Here is a 26,690-nt window from a genome sequence, read left to right on the forward strand (position 1 = left end):
ATAATTATTTTGATACTTTTTGCCTTTAGTTTTATGACTTATTCATTATCATTTGCATTATTATATTCTACTGCTTCTCGGATCTTTAATTCAGCATCCTTTTGCATCTTCTCTAACTTTTCTAATGTAACTGATTTTAAAGGAATTAATTTAGGTTTACAAAGTATATAATCCAAATTTTCTTCCTGGTATAGCAAGCTTTGCCTAGGAAGGATTATGTCAATCTTTTCTGAAGAATTATCCATCAACTCTGACATTTTTGCTGGAATCAAAACGGATATTTGTGTTTATATATATGAGGTTATATTTAATTTTAAATAAATATTTCTAAATTTTTTCCAAATAGATGTAGTACATAATTTCTCATAGTATGTATAAATACATTTTATATTTTTTAATTTACTTTATATAACTTTAAATAAAAAATACAAATAGATTATATACAAGAATTATCGTTCTCAAAATCAATCGCTTGAACATTTGCTGATAGATACAAAATGTAACTATTATAAACACTTTCGAGGGACGCATAAAATATTAAACAATGATAAAGATAATAAAAAATTCGGGTGTAAAAATTAAGAGAAGGTTATTTGTTAATCACGTTCCACATATTTACTTCGATGGCTACCAAAGTCATCTACACTTTAAATTATCGGTATTTATATTATAACGTACTTTTATCATTGAAAAATATACTTTATCCATTTCTTCTTTACAGTAAAATCGTTAGGCATACATTGCACGATACAGTCAAAAATATCGACGTCACATGCACACCGTCAAGTTGTCATTTACGAATAATACTACACGTCCAGAGCCTACTTTAGATCAGATAGATACAGGGTATAGGCTATACAGAGAGTAAATCTGGCAACAATGTCAGGATTCAGAATTCTCGTCTCGATATAAACATAACCTAATGACTATGGCCCCTTCCATAGGTCTCCCGCGATTTTATGAAATGTTTATGTATGGTAACGTTTTGTTATAATAGATGATACTAATAATGTTCTAGTAAAACAATGGTAACAGTACACTAGGACGTGTAATAATAGTAACTTTATTCGATATACTGTTTGTCCCAATTTTACCTGCTTAATATATAACTTAAAGACAAAATTCTCAAATACTTATTTTGTACCTTTTATGTATAGAGTTTATCTCTACTTTTATTAAAATATTTTTAAGATGATATAATATGGTAATATTTCATAATTCTTTTTAAATTAATAAATTAATAATTAGATGTTGCGATATTCCCAAAATAAATGCAAAATTCTTGTATTTATTGAAATAGCAATATAATAGCATATTGTACTACAACAGTAAATCTAGTAAACTAACCGCATGACTTTTGTTTCACGATCTTTTTTTTCGGCATAGGTAAATCACGTTTTCCTAGCATTAGCATCATCTGGTCATCTCTGTAAAATCACTGATTTTTATAAAATTAATTTAGAAGAGTGAAAACTATTGCTGCTAAATATATCTATACCTACTCCGTAGTAGACCCCAGATTTCCACATACTAGTGATGAATCTGCGCAAATGTTGTACATACTTCAAATATGCGAAATTCAAAATGTGATCAAGACATGATTATCCTCTGACATTTAAGCAATTAAACGATAAAGAACGACTACGACGATTGATAAAAGATATACGTAATTGCGAAATGAAGAGGAAATGAAAAATAAACATCTAATGAAGTATACCAACGCAAATATGTGCAAAACCCTATTTAATTGTTAAAATAATCTAATGTAAAATGATACAACATATTTTGTCCTATTTTATATTCTTTTATATTCAGGATACCCTGCACTATATATTTTATATATTTAATATTAATTAAGAAAATAGTTTATATTTTACATAAATATATATTTATATATAATATATATTTTACTTTATATATTATTAGTAATTATACTTTATACATTTAATACCAACCTTGCTTAATAGTTTTAATATTATCAAATGTTACTTTAAACGATATCATGTAACGATAATATTTATCACTTCTAGAAATTTTTTTTCTTGATAACGTACATTACTATAAAACAATATAATCTATTAAGATTTATTACTAACTAGGAAACCCCGCCTTTGAAATTACGTATGTATTATGTTTGTACGTTAAAAAGCTATTTTACTTAACCAAAAAAATATTTTATTATTTGTTCAAATAATCTTCTAAATATGGCAAATGAAAGAAATAAAAACAAAAGATCTATTATTGGAAACAGCACGTAAGAAACTTCTATATTACCAAATCAAATAACCATATCAAATAATTTTATTTATTGTACAAAATTAATAAGGTCAAACATTTATTTCTGTATTAGACATTGTACCAGTTTTGGAGTATGTAATCGAGTGCCGTTAGCAAAAATTGAATTTCCAGCTGATTTATGTGCAGTATTAAATAAGACAAAACCCAAAAATAATAAATTATACAATGATTATATGAAACTTATTAACAATCTTCCAAATATAAAAAAAGTAGAACCTGAGTATTACTTAATATTGTTCAAAATTTTATTATATTTAGAAGAGCATGAGCTTCGTTTAATTGCTGCAAAACATAATTTGGAAAATCAAAAGCTTAAATATGTTTCTGACACATCATTTGAAATCACAGTGCCTACTTTAGATGAAGATGATCCATTTATCACTGTTGGTGATACATTAAAAATTGAGGTGAAAAGATCAAAGTCTAAATATACCTGTAACATAACAGATATTATAGGGAAGAAAGTATATACAACAATACGTAAATCGTAAGTACGTTTGCATTAGTTTGTAAGAATTAAACAATAGAGTACAAATCATAGTTACTTACAAAATGTTTAGATCTCTTGTATCTCAACTTCTTGAAGAAGAAGTTAATATTTCTTTCTTTCCTATGAATTGGCAAATAAGATGTTTTCATTATGTCTTACACATTATGTTCAAGCATAATTTGATAAACACAGTATATCCCAAAATAAATACAAATCTTTATACTTTACTAGAATTGTAAGTATTTTTAGTAATTATTCTTAATATATATGTTACTTTTTCATATACTTACTAATATATACTTATATGATACAGTGACTTGGATTGGGCTAATAAAAGTATAGCAAAAAATAAAGAACAGAAAATAGCAGTGAATAATATTTTGAATTATTCGGCGTACCCTGCACCATACATTTTATTTGGTCCTCCTGGTACTGGCAAAACAACAACATTAGTTGAAACCATTTACCAAGTATAGATCTACTACTATAATTTATAGTGTAATATGAAAAAAATATGTTTTTCATTCTAAGATCTTGATTATGTTATCTTATAGATTAGGAAACAGTGCAAATCAAAAAATATTTTAGTATGTGCACCTTCAAATGCAGCAGCTGATGAAATTGCAAATAGATTATTATGTTTACTTCCTCATAAAGATGTATTTCGGATGTATGCAGCAAGTAAATGTTGGTAAGTTATTATTCTCATGAATACTTGATACTTTATTAGTTTTATTTCTTTTCGCATTTGTAGTAACAATGTAGATGAGAAAATTTATCCAAATTCAAATTTTATTGATGATATGGTCCTTTATTTACCAAAAGAAATTTTTATTTTGAAGAAGATTGTTATTACAACATTAGTAACATGTATGAGGTATGTTTTCTTTTTATTTTTTTCAGTAATAATTACATTTAGAATGGTATTTATAATTTATTATTTGCAGATTGGCGAACCTTAAATTACGAAATGATCACTTTTCATATATATTTATTGATGAAGCCAGTCAAAGTATAGAATTAGAATCATTAATTCCACTTATAGTCATGAATTCGAAAAATGATACTGAAGCATTATATGCACAAATTGTTATTGCTGGTGATCCCTATCAACTTGGTCCTCTAATTAGATGTACAAAAATTCAACATTTGCTTGGTATGTAATTTCATATTATTATTTCATATTAAAGTTAAATTTATGCATTTTATTAACTGATATCGAGTTACATTATGTTTCTAGGAAAGTCTTTATTGGAAAGATTAATGGAATGTGAACCATATCAAAAAGTAAACAATAAATACAATTCGCGTTATATAACAAAGCTAATTCATAATTACCGTAGTCAAGAAGCTATTATACATACATCCAATAATTTATTTTATGAAAAGGACTTGTTATGTGATAAAAAAGAAAACAAACACAGCATAATTTCAAAGTGGACAGTATTATCCAGGAAAACATTCCCTATCTTATTTCTTGTACTTAAAGGCGAAGAAGTAAGAACACCAAATGGAAGGTAATTATAACATTTCTATACTAAAAGCAAAGTTCTTACGTAATTAGTGAAATTTAAAAACATTATTTTCTAGTTTAATGAAGATTAAACACATTATCTTTTTAGTGTTTACAACGAGACAGAAATTACGGCCGTAACAAACATTACAAAAATATTAATGCGTTCCAAATTTGGTAATCGAAAAATTGAAGAAAAAGATATTGGAATTGTAACTCCATTCAAGCAACAAAAAATTATGATTAAAAGAAGTTTAAACTTGTATAAATTAAACAACATAGCTGTTGGGACAGTAGAGATATTTCAAGGACAAGAAAAAGAAATTATAGTCCTAAGCACAGTACGTTCACAAACTTTTAAGCACCATGGTAAACAATATCTCGGTTTCTTAGCTAATCCAAAGGTATAATTTTACATAATATTTAAAGAGCAAATCTTTTTTGGTATTCTACATATAATAATAAGACTTAATAATTATATTTATTTGTTTTTTCAGAGGTTTAATGTTGCCTTAACAAGAGCAAAAGATTTATTAATAATAGTAGGAAATCCATCTATTCTTTGTGAAGACAAATATTGGAATACTTTGTGGAAATACTGTCAAAAAAATAATGCATATATTGCTATTAATGAAAATCTTATCTAAAAATTATTGACGTTTTTGATATATAATAATGAATTATTCATTGATAGAACACAAACTATTTTTTTATGAGATGAATAATCTATTAATATGTATAGAAACTTCTTTCTGTGTGTTTATGTTTTCATTATTTATGCATTTATTATGTATATATTCATATTAAGATTTTAATATTTAAATAAGTTTGTTAGATATTAACTTGGATATAAATAAATAGATAAATACATATAAAAAATAAAAATTTGCATTTTCGTTTAATATGAATTTATTTTAAAATATTCTACTACCTGGAGACTTTATAAAATTATGTATTGTTATGACTTGTGATTAACAAACATTAAATTTTTTTCGAAATCGAATAGTTTGTAAATATTTAAGAACCACTTCTTTTAAATTTCAAACTTTAGTTAATGATTTTAATCTTAAACTTTGTAAGATACAACTTTATTCTAAAAGAAGTTTAGCAGTATTTCCATTAACATCATTATTAATACCATGACGTACAGCAAACTCATGTTTCACACTCGCGAAAAGGATATCTGTTAGTAAAAAAATTTGTGCTATGGCAAATGCTAATGTAACTCCAAAATAAAAGTTTGCATTAGCTGATCTGGAATATATCCACTGATACCAAACAGTAGGTGCAAACACTGTACAGAAGAGCATAAAACAGACTACAATAAATCCCTGTTGTGTATCTGTAAAAGAATATAAAATTTTGATAACACATCATATTGTCTACTTAATAGATAAACAACTAGTTAATATGAAAACTTACATTGGAATAAATGCTTCCATAATGGTAAAAGAGACATATAAAATCCAACATCTCCTATACAAGGGTAAGATTTAAATATTGCAGTAATTGCTAAATAAGAAAATGCTAATAACATTGGATCATGTCGTAACCTCAATGCCAGTGGTACTATATATAATAAACTGACATTTATTTGGAAAGAAGCAATGAAAAGCCATCTAAAGTGCTCAAATACTTCTGTAAAAAAGTACCAATAAAGTCCAACATTTGGACGTAAATCAGGAACTGTTAAAATAAAGCCAAGTGTGTTCGAAATAAATGACCAACTTCCCATAATGTAATAGGAAATACAAAATAGAATGGTTAACATGCTTGCAAATATTATAAGATAGTTCGCAATATTGCTTCTTTGTTTTGTACTATTAGAACGAGCAATATAGATAATTGTTGGCACTATGAGTGAAACAGGATAAAGTCCTTGTAATGTTAATAAAGAAATTGATAAGCAATTCCAAAACATAGATCTTGTCATGGAAACCAATGCTATGGAATACAACAAATTTGTAAATACTGTTGTTGTATGTCCAACACAATTAAGTATTATGTATGGATTAAATAAATATCCTGCTGAGACATACATCATTGCAGTATATACTACAGAAGCGTCATTATGAATTTCTTTATTTTCATTGCATAATTTTTCCTCTTCTTTTTGTTTAGAAACCTAAAATTTAAATTATTTCATTATAATTGAATTATATTACAGCAATATTTTAAATATGTGAGATTTAACTGACCAATTCAGTCGTATATTGCTTTGCTGTAAGTCCAAGAAATACTGCTGTTAACAAATCAATGGACACAAATAAGCAAAATAATACCCATTGTGATAAATGTTGTTGTATAAAATTGAAAATATATAATCCGATAGGTGTTTCATGAAACAAATCTCCTGTATAAGGATCAATGCCACAGTTATACAAATACACTCCTTCAGTTACTAAAAATCAATCAGGGGAATCATAACAATTGTCAATCTAATTATTGTTTGTAATATTATAGTAATAATGCTACTAACGATATAAATATATACATGTATAAATAGCTTACATTACTTATAATAGAGAATAATAACGAGAATTTTATTTAGGTTATTATTATGTAAAATTTAAATGCAGCAAAATGACATTTATCCTAACCTCTCTTCCAAGAATTTAATGCAGTAGAAATTTCCACACGATCGCTAATCACTTTTTGGTACTCAGAATTCATCAATAAAAATCGAATAGTACCAGCTAAAATAAAATTTGATAAACATTGTTTCTTCATTTTTTAATTAAGCTATAAATCATTTATGTATTTGCGCGCGTTTTACAATCTACTTGTGACATGCAACCGGTATCTGGACAGACACACCATGCTATATATTATGTATTATATACCTTCTTTGTTTATTTAAACAATTGAATTTATCTTTACGGCTTTTTAAAAATATAATCTTTAATAACAATAACCACGGTATTATTTTGCATTTGATTGCTGCTAAGGAGAGTTATAATCAAAACATACTATTGGAGTGGTTTTATCTTTCCTTAATGAATCTAATTTATTTATCACAATTCAATAAAATAACTGTAAATATACTAGAGATCAATTTATAATAAAACCTATCTTCTTCTTATTCGAAATATTTTAACACATAGTTTATATTTAAAAAATCATTAATAGTAGTACATGGTAAGCATCCTCATCAATTTAAAAATATAAATAAACAAATTGAAAATCTAAACAAAAGGTGTTTGTATTCTATTTGTAAAAAATTTTATTTCTTTTATTTTATTACATTGTAATCACTAGTTTACTGTACCATTTTTCTTATTTTAATCATCCTGCGGCAGAAGTTTTGTTTTCAAAATATTGCAGGAAGTTTAAATGTTTAATCGTGTGTAACAAAAAATGTGGAACGCTTCACGATTTTGCGTGTCATCCTTGCGCAGGGGCCATGCTAATCTTCTCTGTATCGTTCCAATTTTAGTATATGTACTGCCGAAGCAAGTACATTAGTAGATCTTAATTTCTCGTATATATAGAAACGAATTCATATTTCTACCACTAGCGAGAAGAGAATACTCATGGTAGCCATCTGGTGGCGTATTAATGTAGTATGAAACATAAAGTTTAACACGTTGACTGCCACGACACCCGTATTCGGGTGTCAACAAAGTTTCTGATCAGGCTACGTAATCCGTATTCGGGTGTCGCTTATTTGACTACTTGCGAAAGATCGTCGTTAGTATTTGAAAAGATATTCCATAATAATAAATTGTTAATTAATAATTAATTGTAATAATAGTTGAATTGTTATAAAATAAAAATACGAAAATGGTTTATCAAAAAAATTATTTAGAATGTAAAACTTGAAAGCATTCTATACGTAGCTGAGGTTGGTCGGGACAATTTGGACAATAAGTTGTTGTTTTCTTCAAATTCTTTTGTGCCTTGGTTCGGTCCATTCGACGTCTTTTATTCGCATAACATAGTTTGCATGCGCGTCTAATGCTTCCTCCGGAATCATTTTTCCGAACGGCGATATGATGCTGACTCCGTCGAAGACAAGGATTTTTTGTATTTTCAGACAACCCTAATAATTTTGCAACTAATAATTGTCTAAATATTCTAATATTTATATTTTTTCTTGTTGCAATTTTGTAAACCGTCAAAGCGTTTACAACAGAAATTCCCAGAAAGAATTGAATGCCAAGTTTTCTGTACCATTTGATTCCTTTTCTAATTGTGGTGGCATAAGAAACCATTTGGTTGGTATAATCTATGCTATACTTTCTTTCATCATATTCAACAACAGCTAGTGGTTTTAATGTTGCGAACAAATGAAACGAAAGATCATTCTTAAGACCACCACTTGAGCGATTCGCATTACTAAAATATCGATGGGAGCACTTAGTAGAGAACGCTTGGTACTGCTATACGCGTGGCCTGACAAAAATTTCTTTGAAAACACGCGTGGTAGTCAATGTGTTAATTAAGATACATATTACGTTAAAGAGACGATGGTACTTATTTATTTATTAAATCTTCCTGCGACAATTTTAAATTTGTTATCTTTATACTTTGATTTGAAAGGTATTATAGTATTACAAAAATAATATATTATCCTACTAAAAATGGAACGAAACAGTAAAACCATTTTAGGTTAACTTTTGTATCTTAAACTACATAAAATAATGTATAATTTATTTGTAAATCGTACTCATTGCCAATTTTATTCTGTACAAAATGTTCTATGTGTTGTGTAATGTGTACAATTTATAATTCGTAAATATATAAAAGATAATTTTAATAATATGCTTCATATTTTAGCGCTTGACAGGGTGGCGATATGTAACATTTATAGGAACAATAGTAGGATTCATAGGAACGTTTTGTTATTTTACAATGATTAGCCCCATGATCAATCCAGAACCATATAGTATGTATATAACATTTATAGTTATTAAATAAAATTATTTTTTTATATTGTGTGACATAAAAATTTCAGAACAAATTCGAGAAGGTGTGGCAACTGAAAGTGCAAATAAAAGAAATATAAGAAAAGACACAAATATTTAAGGAAATATAATATGAATAAAAAAAACAGATTAGAGAGGACATTTATTGTACAAAATTAATTTTTATTATGTAGTTGGACATATGTCACTAAGATGTTGGTGTATATAAAATAGATTGAAGAACATTTAGTGTATTATGTTAAAAAATCAATAAATGTAATGATTTGTACTCTTCTTATAATTATTAATATAATTATTTTACTGTACAGATATCAGCTGCAAGAAGTTTCTTACTTGAAATGACTAGAAACTTCTCTATAGACATATCATCTTATAAATACAATATAAAGTTTGTGTTAAAAGTCATCATGATCACAAACATCTAGGAAGACATCAAATGCTTCACGGTTACAATTTCCGTCGGCAGTAAAAACATATTTATGAAATGTTCCGTCCACACAAATGGCTAGAAACAATTTAAAATTATATATTATACAAGCATCGGAGAACTGCTTTGGCTGTGAATTCTAGACAGAAATACAATAAAAGGAATTCACATACACATATGCCCTATTTGATTTATATTTGATATGGCCTCATATATATATAAACTCAGATTATAGCAAGTTTCTTCTTGAACAAACTTTATTTACAAAGCTCCACAAGATGTGTTGAAAATGACCTTGCTGCATCAGAACATAAGATTGGAGACATTTTACCATGGATTGTCTAACTCTCCATTCCACCAGGTATTGCTGGTTAAATATTGTGTTCTATTTGTAAATAGGTAAGTGAAACTAGCTTAACTATTTCTGTCTTTCAATAGAAGTATTCCAATATAAAATTCGCTATAACTTGTAAGCAAGGTGAAATAGGACATTTGTTTATATGAACTCTTTTATTGCTTTCATATGAAGAATCCACTGCCAAAGTGGTTCCCCAATGCTGTGGGACATCCTATATAATATAATAAATAGTTTTATAAATATTCTAAGTCACTATATTCAATACGCTTTTCATACAATACATACCTATAACAGAACTTCTTGTACCAAATGCACATACACAAGCACATTCTGGTGGTACTGTAAATGTAGCCAATGCCCATTGACTTTCAACATAATTTCCCAAAAATCCCATTTTTGAGAAACTGTAAATAAATTAATTATTAACTTTAATCATTAAAATTTATGAAAGTTTGAACTATATTTACGTACGTCGATCTACGATTCAAGTGTGTGTCTTTTAATGCAAATATATGTACAGTTCCCTTATCACTGGAAGCACATAGAAATTCCGAATCTCTACTAAATGTAATGCTGAAATATAAATTATACTTTATAATTCATTATAATAAAATCTTTAAAAGTAAAATGTTGTTTTATAATTAATTTGTCTGTAGACGTATTTACCAATAAAGTGTTGCAGGGTCAGCACCTCTTCTCAATTCCACTAATAAGTGTCTACGTATACTATCCCATACTCTAACTAAAGTACCTTGAGTGGAAGCAGTTGCTATCATTGTTCCACTACTGTTAACTGCGAGACAGGCCAGTGCTCCCTAATAGTATTGTTTATAGACATAAAGAAATACTAGGAGAAGACGTGGTAATATAGAAACATTACCTTCATTTAAATCTGTATATAAAATACATATGTACCTGGTGTGCTGCTAGAGTTGCAGGAGCACTAGAACTTCCAGCTTCTGTAGCACCAAGGTCAATCAATTGTACACTACCCTGTTTATGACCAGGAAAAGCAAGAAGTTGTTTTTGTGCAGCAGCTAATGTAGCAACTTCAACTAATCCTTTTGGATTATCTCTGGTTTCTAAAGTTAACAATCTTCGTGTTGGCATAGGAAATGAGAAAACATGTATTTCTCGCTGAAGTGCCACTATCATTCTGTTTTGTAAAATTATTCCTAAGTAAATGCAACATTTATACTGATTAAAAATAAAAGTCAATTTTATTAATGAACTTACTTGTCCCTACGTAATCGTATAGCTTTTATAGGACTGGTAAATGTAATTTCCATTACGAACTTTTTCGATAAATCATCATAGATAAGTACTGTATTTTCTGCAAACTTTGGTTTTGTACCACCACCTACTATGGCAATGATATTTGTTCTCCAAAGCATCTCTGCAATAGCTATACTTCCCATTATGTCATTATCTAAATGTGCTTTTTCAACTAATGGTTCTACATTGTATACTCTAAGACCAGATTCCATGCAACATGTAAAACATCCTAAAAGAATACAAATTAGAAACAAAATATCAAACAACAAAACTAGTTTAATAAATGATAAAAAGTTACTGACATTAATTATCTGAAATCTTAATAACTAAATTGAACATTGGCACATGAGAATATATAGTGACAATACTGTTATAAATAAATCAGATTTGTTTTAATATTATATTTTATTCTTTATTCTCTTATAACACTATATATATTTATTTTTCATTAAACAAAGTTAAATATTTTTAACTTTTTACTTTTAAAACAATGTAACAGGGATATTAGATTCTAAATTATTGAAAATAAATTCACACCGTGATTCTTAAGGATTTAGGTAATTAAAGTTATAAGCAATGGTTACCTTGATCCTGATTAAATCGTAAATTAAGAATATTTCTTTCTCCAGCCATTTGGTATTATCTGGTGTTACATTAAATTTAATGAATGAGTATTTCTTCTATCGATATATGAATTTTTTTCTAATAACTATACTACGTGTTTTTGTTTACATTCTCCTTTCACAATCAGCTGTGACTACGATACAATGTTTGGCACAGTATTTCATTCTTTATGTGGTACGTAAGATAGCATTGTAAGGCTGATTTTCATTTTATGAATAGCGCAAGCAAATATCTTTTAATAGGTTTATTATTTTCTCTGGGTGGTACAACAGTTATTTTTAACAAATATCTTTCGTATATAACTAATGAAAATCATAATAATTCTTATATATATATATATATATATACGTATGCATGTATGTTTGTATATATATGTATATATATTACTGAGTTACATTTAATAAATTAAGAAATTAAAAATATAAACTCGAAATAAATTTGGTAATATTTTTTTCATGTATCAACTGTAATTTAAATAATTAAAAATATTGTATAGAATAATAATTATTTTTATCATATTATTTGAGAAAACTAGTAATAACAATAATGAAAAATTATTTCAAAGATAGAAAGTAAAATGACACTATTTCTATGAATAAATAAAATCTTTAATACAAAATGTACTAAATGATTTCTAGATTTACGCCCAGTTTTATGTTTACAACATTGGCTGCAGTGATATGAGAGATGAGCACAGTCATATACCATCGTGGAAATGAGCATTGAATAACGATTATATTCGAGAGGAAGTGAGAGCACTCATGCACATTGTTCTAGTTGTTCCACGATACGTGCTGCACCACGCGGCCAAACACTGAAGGTGTTTTACGCTACCATATGCAAGAACCTGTGAAGTTAGGAGTTTGCCCTGTTTGATTCCATGCTAGGATATAGAAAAAAAAGAAAAATTATAGTATAATTTCCAATAATGAAAAAATATTTATATTGTATAACATTTGTTAGGTACTAGGTAGATACAAAATAATAATAATAATGTAATCATAATAATCATATATGTAACACAAATACATTATCATGGTACCGCTGTTTCTTACCATTCCCTTACTATGCGGTCTACTGAGTCGAGTACACGATCGCATTAAGGAGAGAAAGAAAGAGACAGAGATAACCGGGTACGCCCCATTTTTACACGATGGTGTTACACAAGGAATACTAAGTTCTTCATTGAAGCGCCTCTCTGCGTCTAAATTAACCAACGTCGTTTGGTTACTAAGAACAGTTAAAAGCCTTATCTTCACCAGAAAGGAAATTTCTCTCTGATATAAGTATCTATAACGGACATTTTTAATATTAATTTCTTTCTCCTTCTCCATTCCCATTGTTCATTAAATAATTTATTTAAAAAATCATATAAAATCAATTAATTATCGTATATTCAAAGCGCACATGCACTTTTTTATATATTTCATGATGATTATTCACTTTTTAATGAGATAAGTTATCATACACGAAGTGTAGACTAAACCTATATTCTTTTTCGTATCTCATGTTTTGATAGTCACCTGGAACCCTTACCATTTTCGTGTCTCATGCAACGTTATCGATTCGGTATAGTAATGGTTTGAATTTAAAATTAAAATTTTCTATAAACTTCCAAATAATGGAATAACATATCTTATAACGAAACAGAATTGTATACTTTTATAATACTGCAAAGAGGATTATTTCATTACGCTATATTAAAAAAAATATAGATACTTTGATAAATCAATTATCTTATTTATTAAATAAGAAGAAGTAAGAAATATCCAAGTTATATAGCATAACTTTGTACGAAAAGTACGCATAATGAGTTTATGTATATGAATATGTATATCTATCTTATAATTAGTTAAAATTAAAATGCGTATGTTTGGCTATCCCACAATGCAATATTCCCCGGTGACCCACGACGGGTGCTAATAGTTTACTTATTAATAAGTAGCTTCTATAGTCCAGTTTAAATGAATGAAAGAAGAGAATTTAGCAAAACCTAAACTGGATTACAGAGAGTGTAGTTTTTGGCTTGACGTCGTTATCCAAAAGTTAATTGATTGATGTGAACATTAATGGTTGGAAAATGATGCCAATTACCAGGTCTCACCCCAAGGAGGTAACAACGTACCAGATCAGCCCATGAGTCACTCAACATTACACATAAATCTCGACATTCAAGACTATGATAAATCTATAAATGGCTCAGCTTAGCTTTATCTTAACACTGATCAAAGACCTATATTTCTTTTCTAAAAATAAGTCGAAAAGTAGTAACAAATAATAATGTTAACAACAATAACAGTTTTTTTTTAACGAATACTCCTTCAAAAATAACCGAAATAGTCTTCCACTGTTATTATAATTAATATATGCCACAAATATGAACAAACTTATACCTTAGATGTTTGCTCAATGAAAAAGAAAGAAATTAAAGGAAAGAAAGAAATGATCAAACTTATACTGACGAGCTTCACGTCGGTAGAGGTTGTAGCACGATTGTAAAGCAAGGCTATTTTTTTAGTTGAAATCTTAAAATATTAAGGTATTATTAAACACAATTTCAGTTTCTTTCGCATTTAATAGTCAGATACGTGTTACGAATATGATATTTTCAAAGGGTAACATGGAAATACGTGTAATAGTAAGAGTTGCCGAACATGTAGTTACCCTCTTTTATCATTGATTATATATTTAAATTAACTTTTATATTCCTCGAATGATTTTACATTTTATTGTTATAATTACCATGATTGTATCTCATTACGACACCGATGAAAAGTTATACAACTTTGAACTTTTTGAGCCTTTCTACAATCGAAGAATTCTATTCACCAATATGTTCTATGTTACTTTCCAAATATTTTCGTGAATAAAAACACAACTTTTACATAAAGGTACACAGCTTAGCATGTATCGAGATTAATTTGTACTTTTGTAGTAAGATTAGAAACATTAATACTTTTTCAAATATTATAAAACAATGGAATAAGAAGACTTTTGAGCGAAAGTGAATATGATTGATATGAATAAAACTGGTTCTTAGAAAGAATATTTGACATTTTAAGGAAATATCGATATCAGTGTCACTCATATATATACATATATATGTACAGTGAATGGCCAGCGTTCGATAACGACTTTATCGTTAATAACGATAAGATAAGTGAGGACTTCTCAGTAAGAAACGAACCACGAAATCCGGTACACATATTTAAATTATGTTCGTCCTTATATTTTGTTTCATCAGTTTGAGTCGCGCTGCTATCAATTATATTTCGAACATCACGAAGATGAAAAGCCTAGCGCATTCTTTTCGAGATCAACCGATCTCGCAGGATCCAACAAAGGAAGTAAGAGAGACACGTCTTTTTTACAAACATCTTTTATTTCGTTTTGTGGAAACTGTTATTCGCCTTTGGAACAAATTGTATATCCGATTGTTGTTCACGGTGATTACGTTGTAATTAACCGATGAGTAGATAAAAATTGTATATGATGTCAAATAACGTTGCTGTTTACTATATATCTGCCTGAGATGAGATCACAGGAAAATCGGAAATAAGAAGATCCTTGTAATTCGTTATTTTCAGAATTACTCCATGGACTCCAAGGAAAATTTAGATTTAATTGACGCTAAAGTAGTAAGTGGTATATCGTACAGGAAAGAAATCGTACAGAATTTCCCTATACATAAAGACGCAAAAATCTATCCGATGAACAATAGACGTGGTAAATGCGTGATATTCAATAATGAGACCTTTATTGAAATGGAAAAGCGAGATGGAACTAAAAATGATGAGGAAGCGATAAAGCACACCTTCACTAATCTGGGTTTCGAAGTGATACCTCATTCGGATCTTGACTACGTTGGCATCATGGAGATTGCTGCAAAGTGTATGTCTTCAGTATGTTCATTGTTTGATTTCAAAAGGTCCGCACGTTATCACTGATATTGACAGTAATCTTGACAATGCACATTGATAATAATATTGTCAATACACTTTAATTTTTTTGAGACCACACACGATCAGTATTATTGACAATATTATTGAAAATAATAAGTTGGAAGGTGCTTTTAAAAAACGTATTATGTATATTGTGTTATACTGCGTTTAGAGTACATTTCAGTTATTGTCTAGTTTTTGCAATATTTTGAATAATATGCAAGTTCTTAGTTACAATGATTTTTGTTCTTCGAAACGCTATATAAAACGCTATATAAAGCAATATTCACATATGAATTTATTGAGAGGAATTACTTTAAATAATGAAACTACTTATTCGAATTACATACTCTATAATGAATTGAAATATGTTTCAATAAGTTACTGTTAATCTTAGCACACGGCTAATATTATTGTTAGTATTGACATCACTCACCAGTATTGATGTTTACGTGGCAAAATATTCAAATTTTCGTCAATATTCTGCCTCAGTCCTCTGATATCGATCGCACATGAGCAATAACATTGTCCATATTTGGTGATATTAATATTATTATTGGTCGTGTGCGGGTTCTTTAATTATATACTATGCATTGATCGTTGATGTTGATTGTTTTGTAGTGTCTGCGAACAATTACGAAGATTATGACTGTATCTGTATTTTTATATTAAGCCATGGCACTAGTGGTGATTATGTATACGCGAAGGATTATCCATATCGGGTATCTGATATTTGGGGAAGATTCACCGCAGATAATTGTCCATCGTTAACTGGTAAACCAAAGTTATTTTTCATACAGGTCAGTGTCTCCTACGATTTTTTGCAACACTTCATTTTTAATCTTTTTCAATTAATTTATGTTATAAAATTTTGTGTTTTAACGCTGCGATTATAAAAATAATCCAAGTTCCAAAGATTTGCCTAATATTTCTCCCAGATACTATTTCTTCTTCACTAACAGTACATTACGATTCCATTTTCTTTTATTTAAGTTTTTAATCTTCTACCTTTAAGAAGTCGATAACGTTAAATTTGAGATATCTGTGGGTCACATATTTCAAACTTATCCACCAGCTTTAAAAATTCGGCCATTTAAGACTTAACAGCTTTTTCACTCTACCTATTATTAGTATATTATACATATTGTAGTATCGTGGAAATTAAGATATAAATTTTTTTCCGATTACTTACAATTTATTAATAGTGAATTGAATATACAGGTATTAATTGGACAGAAAACGATGTTTGTTTAACTGAAACTAAATGTGATACTCGTATCTATCTCAAATAACTTTACAGTTATTTGGCAACTCTCGTCACAACGAACCTAACACTCTCTCTCTCTCTCTCTCACTAGCAACTCTAACAACTCTACAACACTGACAACTCGATCAATTCTCTCAACTCTACTCTTCGATGTCTCGATCAACTCTGACTCTCGCAACACACTCGCTTTTCGATTCGCATACTCTGACCTCTCGGTCATCCGCCCTTGAAACACGAAACCGTCCTTCTGCTCTAACGTTGTTTCTTGTTTTTCTCATATCTCTGTAAGAACTAGGTGACTTTAGTCACATAGGCGCTCTTAAATGTAAACGAACCACAGAAGGACGACGTACACGGTTTTTTCTATTTTCAACCGATCTCTAATTCAAATTACTTTACGATATTACATTCAGCCTTTCCTGACAATCACATCTGCCCTCAGATGTGCTCCTCATCGCTGCTTGCACTTACATCACTATCGTCAACATTCCACGACTTCATGTGATCGGCTGCCGTGGAAGTTGTACGTGGCCTTTCGTGCTCGCTGCACTATGTATCGGTCATTTCGCAGGACTTTTACTTTTAGTTAAGGAACTTCGGATGGCCTTCTTGCGTCTCTTGTTATACGCCCACTTGTCTCGGGCTTGGATCTTCTCGATCCGCCTCTTTGCGCCTGCACGCAACTGATCTCGTTCCTCTTGGAACACCACGGCCTGTTCGTCCTCGATGCTATTGCTCTTCTTTCGCTCTTCCTCTATCTTCCTTTCCGTTGTTTGTTTACACGTTTCACTCTTGTCAGGAGCTTTGATCGTCGTGGCAGCGTCGTGACATTTTCGTAGGCTCGGTTCGTACGTGGAAGACGTTAACAACTTACCATCTTCCGAGACTATGGTCTCTCCTTTTTCGAAGGTCCTCACGCTCATCATGTCCTCGACAATCCCATCGTCGTCCTCGTCATCCACATTCTCTGTATGTCGAATCTTCGTATCGATATTATTGGAGAGATTCCGCGCGTGCGATTTCCCTTGTCTTTTCGTTCGCCTTGCATTGACTCTCTTTGAGTCTATCCGAGAACTTGGAGCAACCCTCACACCCGCAATGCTATCCTTCTCAGTAAATTCGCAAATATCATCAACAACATCCTGTTGCTGTTGTTTAGCCAGATTCTTCCTGCTCGTGATGTTCGCTAAGTCCTCCTGCTGGCCGCAAGAATCCGATGAAGACACCATCTCGTGGTCCACTTTGCCAATCACCACGTGCCTTGCCACTCGTCTCCGTTCCTCCGACACTTGCTGCACAGCTGCCCGATACTTCTTCAAAACTTCTGCCAACTCTTCTTCATTTTCTTCTAATTGCGACAGTAGCTCAGTTCGTTCGCGACTAGCTACATTAGCACGATCTTCTGCTTCGGAACGTTGTCGCAGTGCTTCCTCCAACGAAGCCTGCGTCTCATTCAGTTCTTGCTCCAGTGCCTATTTCGCTTTAACTGCAACTGCTCTAGCGCATTCTGCATCTTTTAACTGGTTCTTCAGCTGTCGTAAAGCTGCTTTACCCGTCGAGTCACCTTTCGATCTCTCCAGCATCGTTTGAGCGTCTCTTAGCAATGCTTTGGTTCTCTTCAAACCTCTTCTTAGCCTATGCATGGTATCAGCTTCTGCCGCACGTTCAGCACGATCCTGTTCTTCGATAGCTACCAAACAACGTTCCAATTCATGCTTCTCTCGAAGCAATATCGTCCTCTCTTCGCGCTCGTTCTCCAACTGCGACTCTAGAGCTTTCACCTTTTTCAGAACGTTACCACGTACGTCTTCTAACTCCTCGTCCCTCTATTGCATCTCTTTGCGTATTTCTTTGCGTTGTTGCTCGATGCTCATCTCGAGCCTTAACTTCACCTGCTCGAGCAACTGCACCTGGCCAGCTAAGTCGTCCAACTCTTCTTCCTGATCCTTTACTCTTTTCTCCAGCTCATGCTTCGCTTTCTTCAGCTGTGCTACTTCCTCCTCCGTTTTGCTACCAAATGTTAACTCCTCAAGCTCTTGGCCCAATGTCCGCAATCTTTCTTCCTTCAATTCGATTTCCAATCTTGCGTCACTAAGGTTCTGTTCTATGGTAAACTTCTCCGCGATCGCGATTTCTTTTTCTCTAGCTAATCTTTTACGTTGCGCTTTCTCTTGCCGCAGATCGTTCATTAGATTCTGAGTTTCTGAATCAAATTTGCGCTGTTTCTTTTCCAGAAGATTATTCCTAGCTGTTTGTTCTTCCAACAGTAGTCTCAAGTCGTGCATCTCGCCATTCAGTCTTTGCGCACGTCGTTTCCATTGTCCAACAACCTGACGTTGTTCCTCGACCTCTTCGTAAGCATCAGCTAATTTCTTCTCCAATTGCTTCTTAAATCCAACCAGTTGCTCAAGATCATCCTCATGTTGCTGGGCACTTACTACATTACGTAAGTTGATACTTACGTAAAGTTGATACTTGGATTGTAGTAAGAAGGCTGAGTCGTAACCCAACTACTAACTTTCCTTTTTAAAACTTTTTAATAAATTTTAACACTTACAAGAATAACACTGAACCGGAGAAAAGAGGTTGTATGAGAACAGCAACTAGAATAAGAACAAGAACTGCCCGAGCTGGGTGAAGTCTCGGTTTGTATACGTTTTGGTTTTAAGATGTTGAGGGGCTAGGTGTAGGTTATGATGTGGAAAAGTGTCCGAAGGTTGGCGGTCGATGTCTTATCACTGATGTAGGTTGAGATGTGATTGATATCACAAAGGCTTGAGCGGAGTCTGCGAGCAATTTCTTTGGGTTGTCTGACCAACCCCACACTTCTGCCATTTCTTCGAAGTCTTCTACCCACTGATTTACACTCAGCAGATCATCCCCGCTGAATTTCTCTAATAAATTCTCTACGTCTTCAACATTTGCCATTTTTATTCTTTTTCTACTCTAGCACAAATAGCTCCGCTAAACGTGTTGTTCTCTGACTTATTCAATTCCGGACGAGCCCCCACTTGTAGTATCGTGGAAATTAAGATATACATTTTTTCCCGATTACTTACAATTTATTAATAATGAATTGAATATACAGGTATTAATTGGACAGAAAACGATGTTTGTTTAACTGAAACTAAATGCGATACTCGTATCTATCTCAAATAACTTTACAGTTATTTGGCAACTCTCGTCACAACGAATCCAACACTCTCTTTCTCTCTCTCACTAGCAACTCTAACAACTCTACAACACTGACAACTCGATCAATTCTCTCAACTCTACTCTTCGATGTCTCGATCAACTTTGACTCTCGCAACACACTCGCTTTTCGACTCGCATACTCTGACCTCTCGGTCATCCCCCCTTGAAACACGAAACCGTCCTTCTACTCTAACGTTGTTTGTTGTTTTTCTCATATCTCTGTAAGAACTAGGTGACTTTAGTCACATAGGCGCTCTTAAATGTAAACGGACCACAGAAGGACGACGTACACGGTTTTTTCTATTTTCAACCGATCTCTAATTCAAATTACTTTTCGATATTACAATATATTTGTATATTCGTAGTATATACATATAGTATAAATGTAAAGATATATGTATAATATATTACGTTTAAGTATTCATATATTACAAATATATATGTTATTAATAATACAGTATTTAACAATTGTTACTTCTTATAGGCTTGTAAAGGAAAGAATCCCATGCAAGGTATTCGTGTAAAGAGTGCAACTGATTCGGTCCAAAAGAGTTACACAATTCCTACTCATGCAGATTTCCTGTACGGCTACAGTTGTGTAGAAGGTAAATATAGTTTAAACAAAAAAATGTCATTGTTTACATATATATAACGATACAAACGCATCGAACTTTAATTTTCGACATTTAAAGTTCTTAGAAACGATGAAGATCGCACGTAATTTAATCCAAGTATTATATATATTTTATTTAAGACTATAAAATTTGGATCTTCTTACTTTCGTGCCATACTTACGTTTTCAAATGTTAAGACGAAATTTGTACTGTAAATGGTATTTGCAATCGTTAAGTCGGAGATTGTTTTTCAATCGAGACAAGCATTGTCTCATATTTTTTAATTTTGTCAAAGTCTTCTAAAGAGTTTTACTTCGTTCGCAGGTCACTACTCGTTTCGAGGTTTAGAAGGTAGCTACTACATTCAGGCTCTATGCGAGGTGATCAACGAACATTGGAGGAATATGGATCTACTGAAAATGTTGACGATAATATCGCGCAAGGTCGCTTTCGAATTCGAAGTTTCACACAATAGTTCATTTCTACATGAGACAAAACAAATGCCTACCTTTAGCTCAACATTGACTAGAGATCTATATTTTTTACCGAAAAATAAGTCATAGAACAGTAACAATATGTTTTTAACGAATGATCTCTTAAAAGTTTTGAAAACAGTCTTTCATTGTTATTGCAATTAATATATACAAAAAATGTGGTAAAAATTCAGGAAAGGGAGAAGTACTTACACCCCCGTTTATATACTATTAGGACACTTACAAAAAAACAAGGTGAATCCGACAAACCGTTAGAAAGTTATTAAATCTTGTTAAAAATTTTATTTTAAACTTAGCTACTAGGAATGTTTCTTGTTAAAAATTTTATTTTAAACTTAGCTACTAGGAAAGTTCTTGTAAATTGCTCCCAATATTTTTCGCCTTGTCATCCCTATGCAAATTCAAAATTTTTTCTGATCCATGACTTTCTTAACAATTTTAAGGAAACCACCAAATTTCCTAATAAGTAATTATGAACGAGGATGTATAGAAGTATGCGTTTAATTTGCAGCCTTTTGTGTTTCCAACGAGTGCGCTGTGAACATATATTCTATATAGTACGGAAGTGGATGCGGCGTTAGATCACGTTGGCCTTGAGCGATTAAATGATTTTGAACAGATTTCAGTCCTGAATTGTTGTATTGTGATTAGCACGTGAATGTTCGAGGATAATGTAAGTCCTCTTTCGCGATTTACAATTTTATTAACTGCTTCATTTCCTTCTAGTAATCTGCCAATTTATGTTAAGGATATTCATCGTTTTACGTGACTCGAGCTTATTATAAATGAGAGGATAGATGTAAGGATAGATAAAATTTTGTGAAGCCAGTATAGTATGGGCTATAACGAAGTTATAAATTGAATCATAGTATTCCACTCAGAATAGAAGGCACAAGGTCTTCGTTGGCAGAGGTTGTAGCACGATCGCAAAGAATGGCTATTTTTGAGTTGAAATCTTACGATATTAAAGGAGTAACGAATTGCATGTTTCTTAGAATTTCAGTTTCTTTCGCACTCGATAGCCAGAGACGTATTACAAATTTGATATTTTCAAAGGGTAACATAAAAATACAAGTAGCAGTAAGAGTTGCCGAACGTCCCGTGGTAGTTCAGTACATATCACATGCTTCTTTATCATATATAATTATAGACATATTTAAAGTAACTATTTATATTGTAATTTTTGTATGTATTTCTAGAGTGGTTTCATATTTTATTACCATAATCATGATAATCGTGTCGTATTACAGTCGTATGAAAAATTTTGTGCTGTAGATAGAATATATTTACAAAAATTTTTTATAATCATTGTACAAATACTTTCATGAATTACTGTATACATACAGTGGAAAAATTGATATATTACTCATTTTGCAAACAGTAAAAGGGCAATTTGAATTTCATACATTTTAAAGCTTAAAGTGATTAGAAAAGAGCCAAAAGATTTGAAAGATCAATTTAATTCAACGAATGTAGTATGAACAAACGATTTTTTTTAGCATCAAGATCGATCCAGAATTTTCCTGATAATTGACACCATTATATAGAATGATACGCAGGAAAAATTCTAAAAACGTGTGGAAAGTTGTACAAAACGAGGAAACTGTTTAATTCAGGTTCGGTAAATGGATTGTAGACTTTTACACTTTGACAAGCACCAGTTATTTTGACTGGTATTGATAATGTATTAAGGATTAGTGTACTATTTGGTAAATGTATTAAGGAAAGAAAAAATAATATTTACAAAACTAAGACGAGTTTTTTTCTTCCATGTAGATAGTGTTTATCAGAATTAATTTCTATTAAAATACGTACAGAATAATTATTTATCGAAAAGCATACCTTCGCTTCTTTTCCTCTACAGTTCTTCAACGGAAGATCATACATCGTTCCTCTTCAATTTCTTGATTGTGCAACTATTTCTTGATCCATAGTTTCGCGTTCCTGATTCATTCTCTCTCCCCTTTTTTTCTTTCTTTTTCTTCCATTTTATCTTTCTTTTCGATCATCGCTCTTCGGTGCAACATTTTCCGCGGATTTTTCTCGAGCACTTGTTCCTGCTCGATCTCCCATCAGTATTTAATTGGCTCTCCTATTCGAACTGCTGTCTGCTCTTCGAAATGAAAAAAGCTCGTTAACTTTAAACAAGCGATACCGCCATGCCACCAATTACCGGCCGCTGAAAAAAATCCGCTTTGCGGATTGCCCATTGAGGGTGAAATTCTGCTGGAAACTGTACGACGATGACGTTTGAACATATTTTTTTCTATTTCAGGGATAAAGAGCATTTTCGGTCTGCGGATGTTTATACGAATTCATATTTTTATGAACGCAAGTAAAAAATGTCAAAGCTAAGCATAGATCTGTTTCATGCATTAAGAAAATTATGTTTTGGATATTTTCCATACAGGATGCTCCACGGTTTAACACTCAAATTTGATTAGTATATTGTACAAAGATAATCTAGTAAAAGGTCATTTCAGGCCTTTTCAAAGAAGATGTAGTAATAATACGAGATATTGATGACTAATTATGCTATTATTTTATTATACTAGAATTTTAAAATCGCTAAAAGCTTGCGATAGCCTTACTCGGGGAACTGGAGTGAATATATTTAAGAGTCTCTGTCTCGTATATCCAGCAATTCTTCTAATAGGCAAATGATCTTTGCTAACGAATCTGATTTAAATCGTTCCCCTCGTAGGCGATGAAAATTGGTTCAATTCGATAACACTGTAATCGCTATGATTAGAGTGTCGCGTCGTTACTTTCGTGCTTCACGTGTGTTTCGACGCGTAGCAAGAATTCGATTGTTAGAAAGAATCATATATACTTTGCGGAAGTAAAAAGAATTTCTATGATTTAAAAAAAAACAAATTGTTTATCGTAATGCTACAAATACTCCAATTTCTTCGTAAGGTTAAAAAAATCATAGAATCTAAAAGAAACAGCAAATAAGTATAAAAATTTTGGAATTCTCTTTCATAACCGCAATGTTAAAAAATAGAATTCATAATGTAAATTGATGGAAAAGAAATTGTTGAGAAAGTCGAATCTTGTGGATTAATAAAAATAGAAAATGCTACTGAAATGTCATAGAAAATTGTATCTTTTCTAAGATAAAGGAGAACGATAACAAGCTGTACAGGTATGAATGTTATGGATTAGAACGCAAGGAAATGGAATATTCTGTATGAAATTTACACGTCCTATTAAATCAAGCATTCAGTAGCCTGTTTCCAGATCTGCTTGACAAACATATCCCCGCAGACTTATCCCCAGTGTGGTTCTGCGTTTCTCCGTTCAGCGGCTAATAAACTGCATCACGATATTATCAACGTGCCCGAACCATAAATCATCCGGGCGTTGTTCAGTGTCCGAAAAATCGTTATCGCATGAATTAACAGTGATTAACTAAGGTACGATTTCGTTATTTAAACATATCGTTCTCGTTCCGATTGTTTTAATAAATGAAAACTGTACACTGAAAGCTCAGTTTTCATTTGGAAACGATGTTACGTTTCACACGATATTGTAATAATAATGTCACGATAATATCTAATAATCTAATAATTATTCCTTAATAATAAATATCTGATAATGGGGAACAAGGAACATTATTCATTTTTACCATTTCAACAGCAAATCATCTCTTTATTTTTTCACTAGAAAAATTTCACTTCTATCTATCTGTAAAAATGCTATAACAATAGCGATATGATAATAATAATAACAATAGTCTACAGAGTAATTATTCAGAGCAATCTTTTCATCATTTGATCATTTCATCTTCCAAATTTAAACGATTATACAAATATAAATCGTTTGGATATGTCTAATTTAATCTAATCTCCCTACACAAAATATTACATCTAATCCAAACATCAACTGTTTTATCTCCGAACCAATTTCCATTCAACACCGACTAAAAAAAAAAAAAGGGAAAATAGCTAGTAATTCCAACTCTCTGGACGGAGCAATCAGCGCAATTACCAACAGAAGGTCGAACAGTAGTCTACAACCCTCCGAACACTTTTGCCTCCGCTTGACTGGATCGTGAAAAATAATTCAACTAACGACTTCCTTTGACGTGGATCACTCATGGATCGCGTCGTTCAATGATATGTACGTTTATAGTAAGTTCTGGACTAGGCAACCCGTGGAGGACGATGACCAGGGTCATAGTCGATGCCAGTGGAGCAGTTTCGGCGTCGACAGGCATTCGTGTGTTGGGACCAGGGGCGGAATGGAGCGAAAGAGGAAGAGGGGAGACACGATTCTGGCCGTGGAGCAAACGTAAGAGTCAGGAGTTTGCGCGAACAGATCAATACTGCCCCCGCACGTGGATTCGTCTCTTTCCTTACACGCCTTTCTCTCTCAGCCTGTCTAGCGTAAAAATCTCGCTGGCCTATCCTGTCCTCTTTCATCTCTGCTCGCTTTTCCACTTCCTTTTCCTCTCTATTGCTCCGGTTCCTCTAGCACCGTGCCTCTATTTCCCTATTTTTCCTTTTCAATCTTTTCTCCTTCCGTTTTGTTCCAGCCTCCATACAGTCTGAGGTACATTCACGCGTCTCTTTCTACCTCTTTAATCTCATTCCTCCAACTTCCACCCCGCACGATTTTCTTCGTCCTTCTCGTTCGTTCGCATTCTTTCTATTCTCCGTTTTATTGTCTGTCTGAGAAGGAATTCGTGGCGTCTATTAGGGATTATTTAGGGATCTGAAAAGATTTATGTATTTCTAGGATCTTCGAGATTTTTGAAATTGTGGTTAGAAAATCATTTAAAACTATTTTATCTATTGCCCCGGTTTCTTTAGTACCGTGTCTATTTTTCTATTTTTCCTCTTCAATCTTTCTTCAATTTTGTTTTGTTCCACCCTCAATGAGGCCTGAGTTATATACGCGCGTCTTTTCTTACGCTGTTAATTCTGTTTCTCTGACTCTCGTCCTGCACGATTTTCTTCTACTTTTCGTCCGTTTACTTCTCTTCGATAACATGCCGCTTAATTTCTCTCTTCTCACTCGTAGCAAGTTCTCGCACGAGTCTGGATTTCTTCGGCCTACCACCGGATCTTCTCATCACTACACCTTCTGAGTTAGAGTAATCGTGTACATGTTCCCCTTTTCAGGAACGCTGCTCTTCGTTGTTAAGTTTCCTTCTTTCCTCTCTCTTAGAATCCTTTCCTTATTTTTCGTCCCTTTTTCACGTGTTTATGAATCTTCCTTTTTCGCCTGACTGGTTATATTATACCTGTGTTTCGATCAT

General features: G+C 31.8%; 6 protein-coding genes, 1 non-coding gene and 1 pseudogene across 9 annotated transcripts; 3 read left to right on the forward strand and 5 right to left on the reverse strand.

Moving 5' to 3' along the window:
• Nucleotides 1-38: 38 nt before the first annotated feature.
• BBIP1 (BBSome interacting protein 1) lies at nucleotides 39-912 on the reverse strand. Its single transcript, XM_076622367.1, has 2 exons — nucleotides 679-912; nucleotides 39-262 (listed from the first exon to the last, which is right to left on the reverse strand). Exon 2 carries the CDS (start codon nucleotides 255-257, stop codon nucleotides 39-41), a length of 219 nt encoding a protein of 72 aa, XP_076478482.1. The 5' UTR covers nucleotides 258-262; nucleotides 679-912.
• A 1,167-nt stretch (nucleotides 913-2,079) lies between these two features.
• Nucleotides 2,080-5,209, forward strand: LOC117157800 (putative helicase mov-10-B.1). Its single transcript, XM_033336068.2, has 10 exons — nucleotides 2,080-2,254; nucleotides 2,351-2,785; nucleotides 2,859-3,023; nucleotides 3,102-3,258; nucleotides 3,343-3,479; nucleotides 3,543-3,665; nucleotides 3,736-3,944; nucleotides 4,029-4,305; nucleotides 4,411-4,705; nucleotides 4,799-5,209. The coding sequence occupies exons 1-10, from the start codon at nucleotides 2,205-2,207 to the stop codon at nucleotides 4,946-4,948; spliced, it is 1,998 nt and encodes a 665-aa protein (XP_033191959.1). The 5' UTR covers nucleotides 2,080-2,204; the 3' UTR covers nucleotides 4,949-5,209.
• Nucleotides 5,193-7,297, reverse strand: PIG-U (phosphatidylinositol glycan anchor biosynthesis class U). 2 transcript variants are annotated; one of them, XM_076622091.1, is made up of 5 exons: nucleotides 7,145-7,297; nucleotides 6,902-6,997; nucleotides 6,500-6,702; nucleotides 5,724-6,426; nucleotides 5,193-5,643 (listed from the first exon to the last, which is right to left on the reverse strand). In XM_076622091.1, exons 2-5 carry the CDS (start codon nucleotides 6,972-6,974, stop codon nucleotides 5,390-5,392), a joined length of 1,233 nt encoding a protein of 410 aa, XP_076478206.1. In that variant the 5' UTR covers nucleotides 6,975-6,997; nucleotides 7,145-7,297; the 3' UTR covers nucleotides 5,193-5,389. The 2 variants fall into 2 exon arrangements, with proteins under 2 accessions (XP_076478206.1, XP_033191962.1); XM_033336071.2 differs by lacking the exon at nucleotides 7,145-7,297 and having other exon boundaries at nucleotides 6,902-7,129.
• Nucleotides 7,298-7,654: 357 nt separating this feature from the next.
• LOC117157878 (U6 spliceosomal RNA) lies at nucleotides 7,655-7,761 on the reverse strand. Its single transcript, XR_004464328.1, has one exon. It is a non-coding gene; the product is annotated as a U6 spliceosomal RNA (small nuclear RNA).
• A 73-nt stretch (nucleotides 7,762-7,834) lies between these two features.
• On the forward strand, nucleotides 7,835-9,497 carry LOC117157803 (uncharacterized). The gene is made up of 4 exons (XM_033336074.2): nucleotides 7,835-7,853; nucleotides 8,748-8,773; nucleotides 9,081-9,189; nucleotides 9,259-9,497. Exons 1-4 carry the CDS (start codon nucleotides 7,835-7,837, stop codon nucleotides 9,327-9,329), a joined length of 225 nt encoding a protein of 74 aa, XP_033191965.2. The 3' UTR covers nucleotides 9,330-9,497.
• On the reverse strand, nucleotides 9,489-12,101 carry LOC117157802 (WD repeat domain phosphoinositide-interacting protein 4). 2 transcript variants are annotated; one of them, XM_033336073.2, is made up of 7 exons: nucleotides 11,874-12,101; nucleotides 11,251-11,518; nucleotides 10,930-11,170; nucleotides 10,681-10,829; nucleotides 10,486-10,587; nucleotides 10,300-10,418; nucleotides 9,489-10,225 (listed from the first exon to the last, which is right to left on the reverse strand). In XM_033336073.2, exons 1-7 carry the CDS (start codon nucleotides 11,920-11,922, stop codon nucleotides 10,176-10,178), a joined length of 978 nt encoding a protein of 325 aa, XP_033191964.1. In that variant the 5' UTR covers nucleotides 11,923-12,101; the 3' UTR covers nucleotides 9,489-10,175. The 2 variants fall into 2 exon arrangements, with proteins under 2 accessions (XP_033191964.1, XP_033191963.1); XM_033336072.2 differs by having other exon boundaries at nucleotides 9,489-9,734; nucleotides 11,874-12,100.
• Nucleotides 12,102-15,064: 2,963 nt separating this feature from the next.
• LOC117157824 (caspase-3) lies at nucleotides 15,065-23,176 on the forward strand. Its single transcript, XM_033336099.2, has 5 exons — nucleotides 15,065-15,260; nucleotides 15,501-15,804; nucleotides 16,476-16,654; nucleotides 20,801-20,921; nucleotides 21,255-23,176. The coding sequence occupies exons 1-5, from the start codon at nucleotides 15,129-15,131 to the stop codon at nucleotides 21,491-21,493; spliced, it is 975 nt and encodes a 324-aa protein (XP_033191990.1). The 5' UTR covers nucleotides 15,065-15,128; the 3' UTR covers nucleotides 21,494-23,176.
• LOC143303234 (unconventional myosin-XVIIIa-like) lies at nucleotides 16,642-20,053 on the reverse strand (annotated as a pseudogene).
• Nucleotides 23,177-26,690: the final 3,514 nt, after the last annotated feature.

The sequence above is a fragment of the Bombus vancouverensis genome, chromosome 10, assembly GCF_051014615.1.
Source record: "Bombus vancouverensis nearcticus chromosome 10, iyBomVanc1_principal, whole genome shotgun sequence".
Lineage (NCBI taxonomy): Eukaryota > Metazoa > Arthropoda > Insecta > Hymenoptera > Apidae > Bombus > Bombus vancouverensis.

Coding starts and splice junctions, on each gene's coding strand:
- BBIP1 (XM_076622367.1), bottom strand. CDS start 257: ATGTCAGAGTTGATGGATAATTCTTCAGAAAAGATTGACATAATCCTT.
- LOC117157800 (XM_033336068.2), top strand. CDS start 2,205: ATGGCAAATGAAAGAAATAAAAACAAAAGATCTATTATTGGAAACAGC. Junction 3,259..3,342: donor TAGTTGAAACCATTTACCAA/GTATAGATCTAC, acceptor GTTATCTTATAG/ATTAGGAAACAGTGCAAATC. Junction 3,480..3,542: donor TATGCAGCAAGTAAATGTTG/GTAAGTTATTAT, acceptor TCGCATTTGTAG/TAACAATGTAGATGAGAAAA.
- PIG-U (XM_033336071.2), bottom strand. CDS start 7,031: ATGAAGAAACAATGTTTATCAAATTTTATTTTAGCTGGTACTATTCGA. Junction 6,427..6,499: donor AGCAATATACGACTGAATTG/GTCAGTTAAATC, acceptor TTTAAATTTTAG/GTTTCTAAACAAAAAGAAGA. Junction 5,644..5,723: donor ATGGAAGCATTTATTCCAAT/GTAAGTTTTCAT, acceptor ATTCTTTTACAG/ATACACAACAGGGATTTATT.
- LOC117157803 (XM_033336074.2), top strand. Junction 8,774..9,080: donor ATTACGTTAAAGAGACGATG/GTACTTATTTAT, acceptor TTCATATTTTAG/CGCTTGACAGGGTGGCGATA. Junction 9,190..9,258: donor GATCAATCCAGAACCATATA/GTATGTATATAA, acceptor TAAAAATTTCAG/AACAAATTCGAGAAGGTGTG.
- LOC117157802 (XM_033336072.2), bottom strand. CDS start 11,922: ATGGCTGGAGAAAGAAATATTCTTAATTTACGATTTAATCAGGATCAA. Junction 10,830..10,929: donor CAACTCTAGCAGCACACCAG/GTACATATGTAT, acceptor CAATACTATTAG/GGAGCACTGGCCTGTCTCGC. Junction 9,735..10,299: donor TACAAGAAGTTCTGTTATAG/GTATGTATTGTA, acceptor AATTGTTTCTAG/CCATTTGTGTGGACGGAACA.
- LOC117157824 (XM_033336099.2), top strand. CDS start 15,129: ATGTTCGTCCTTATATTTTGTTTCATCAGTTTGAGTCGCGCTGCTATC. Junction 15,805..16,475: donor CATGGAGATTGCTGCAAAGT/GTATGTCTTCAG, acceptor ATTGTTTTGTAG/TGTCTGCGAACAATTACGAA. Junction 20,922..21,254: donor CGGCTACAGTTGTGTAGAAG/GTAAATATAGTT, acceptor CTTCGTTCGCAG/GTCACTACTCGTTTCGAGGT.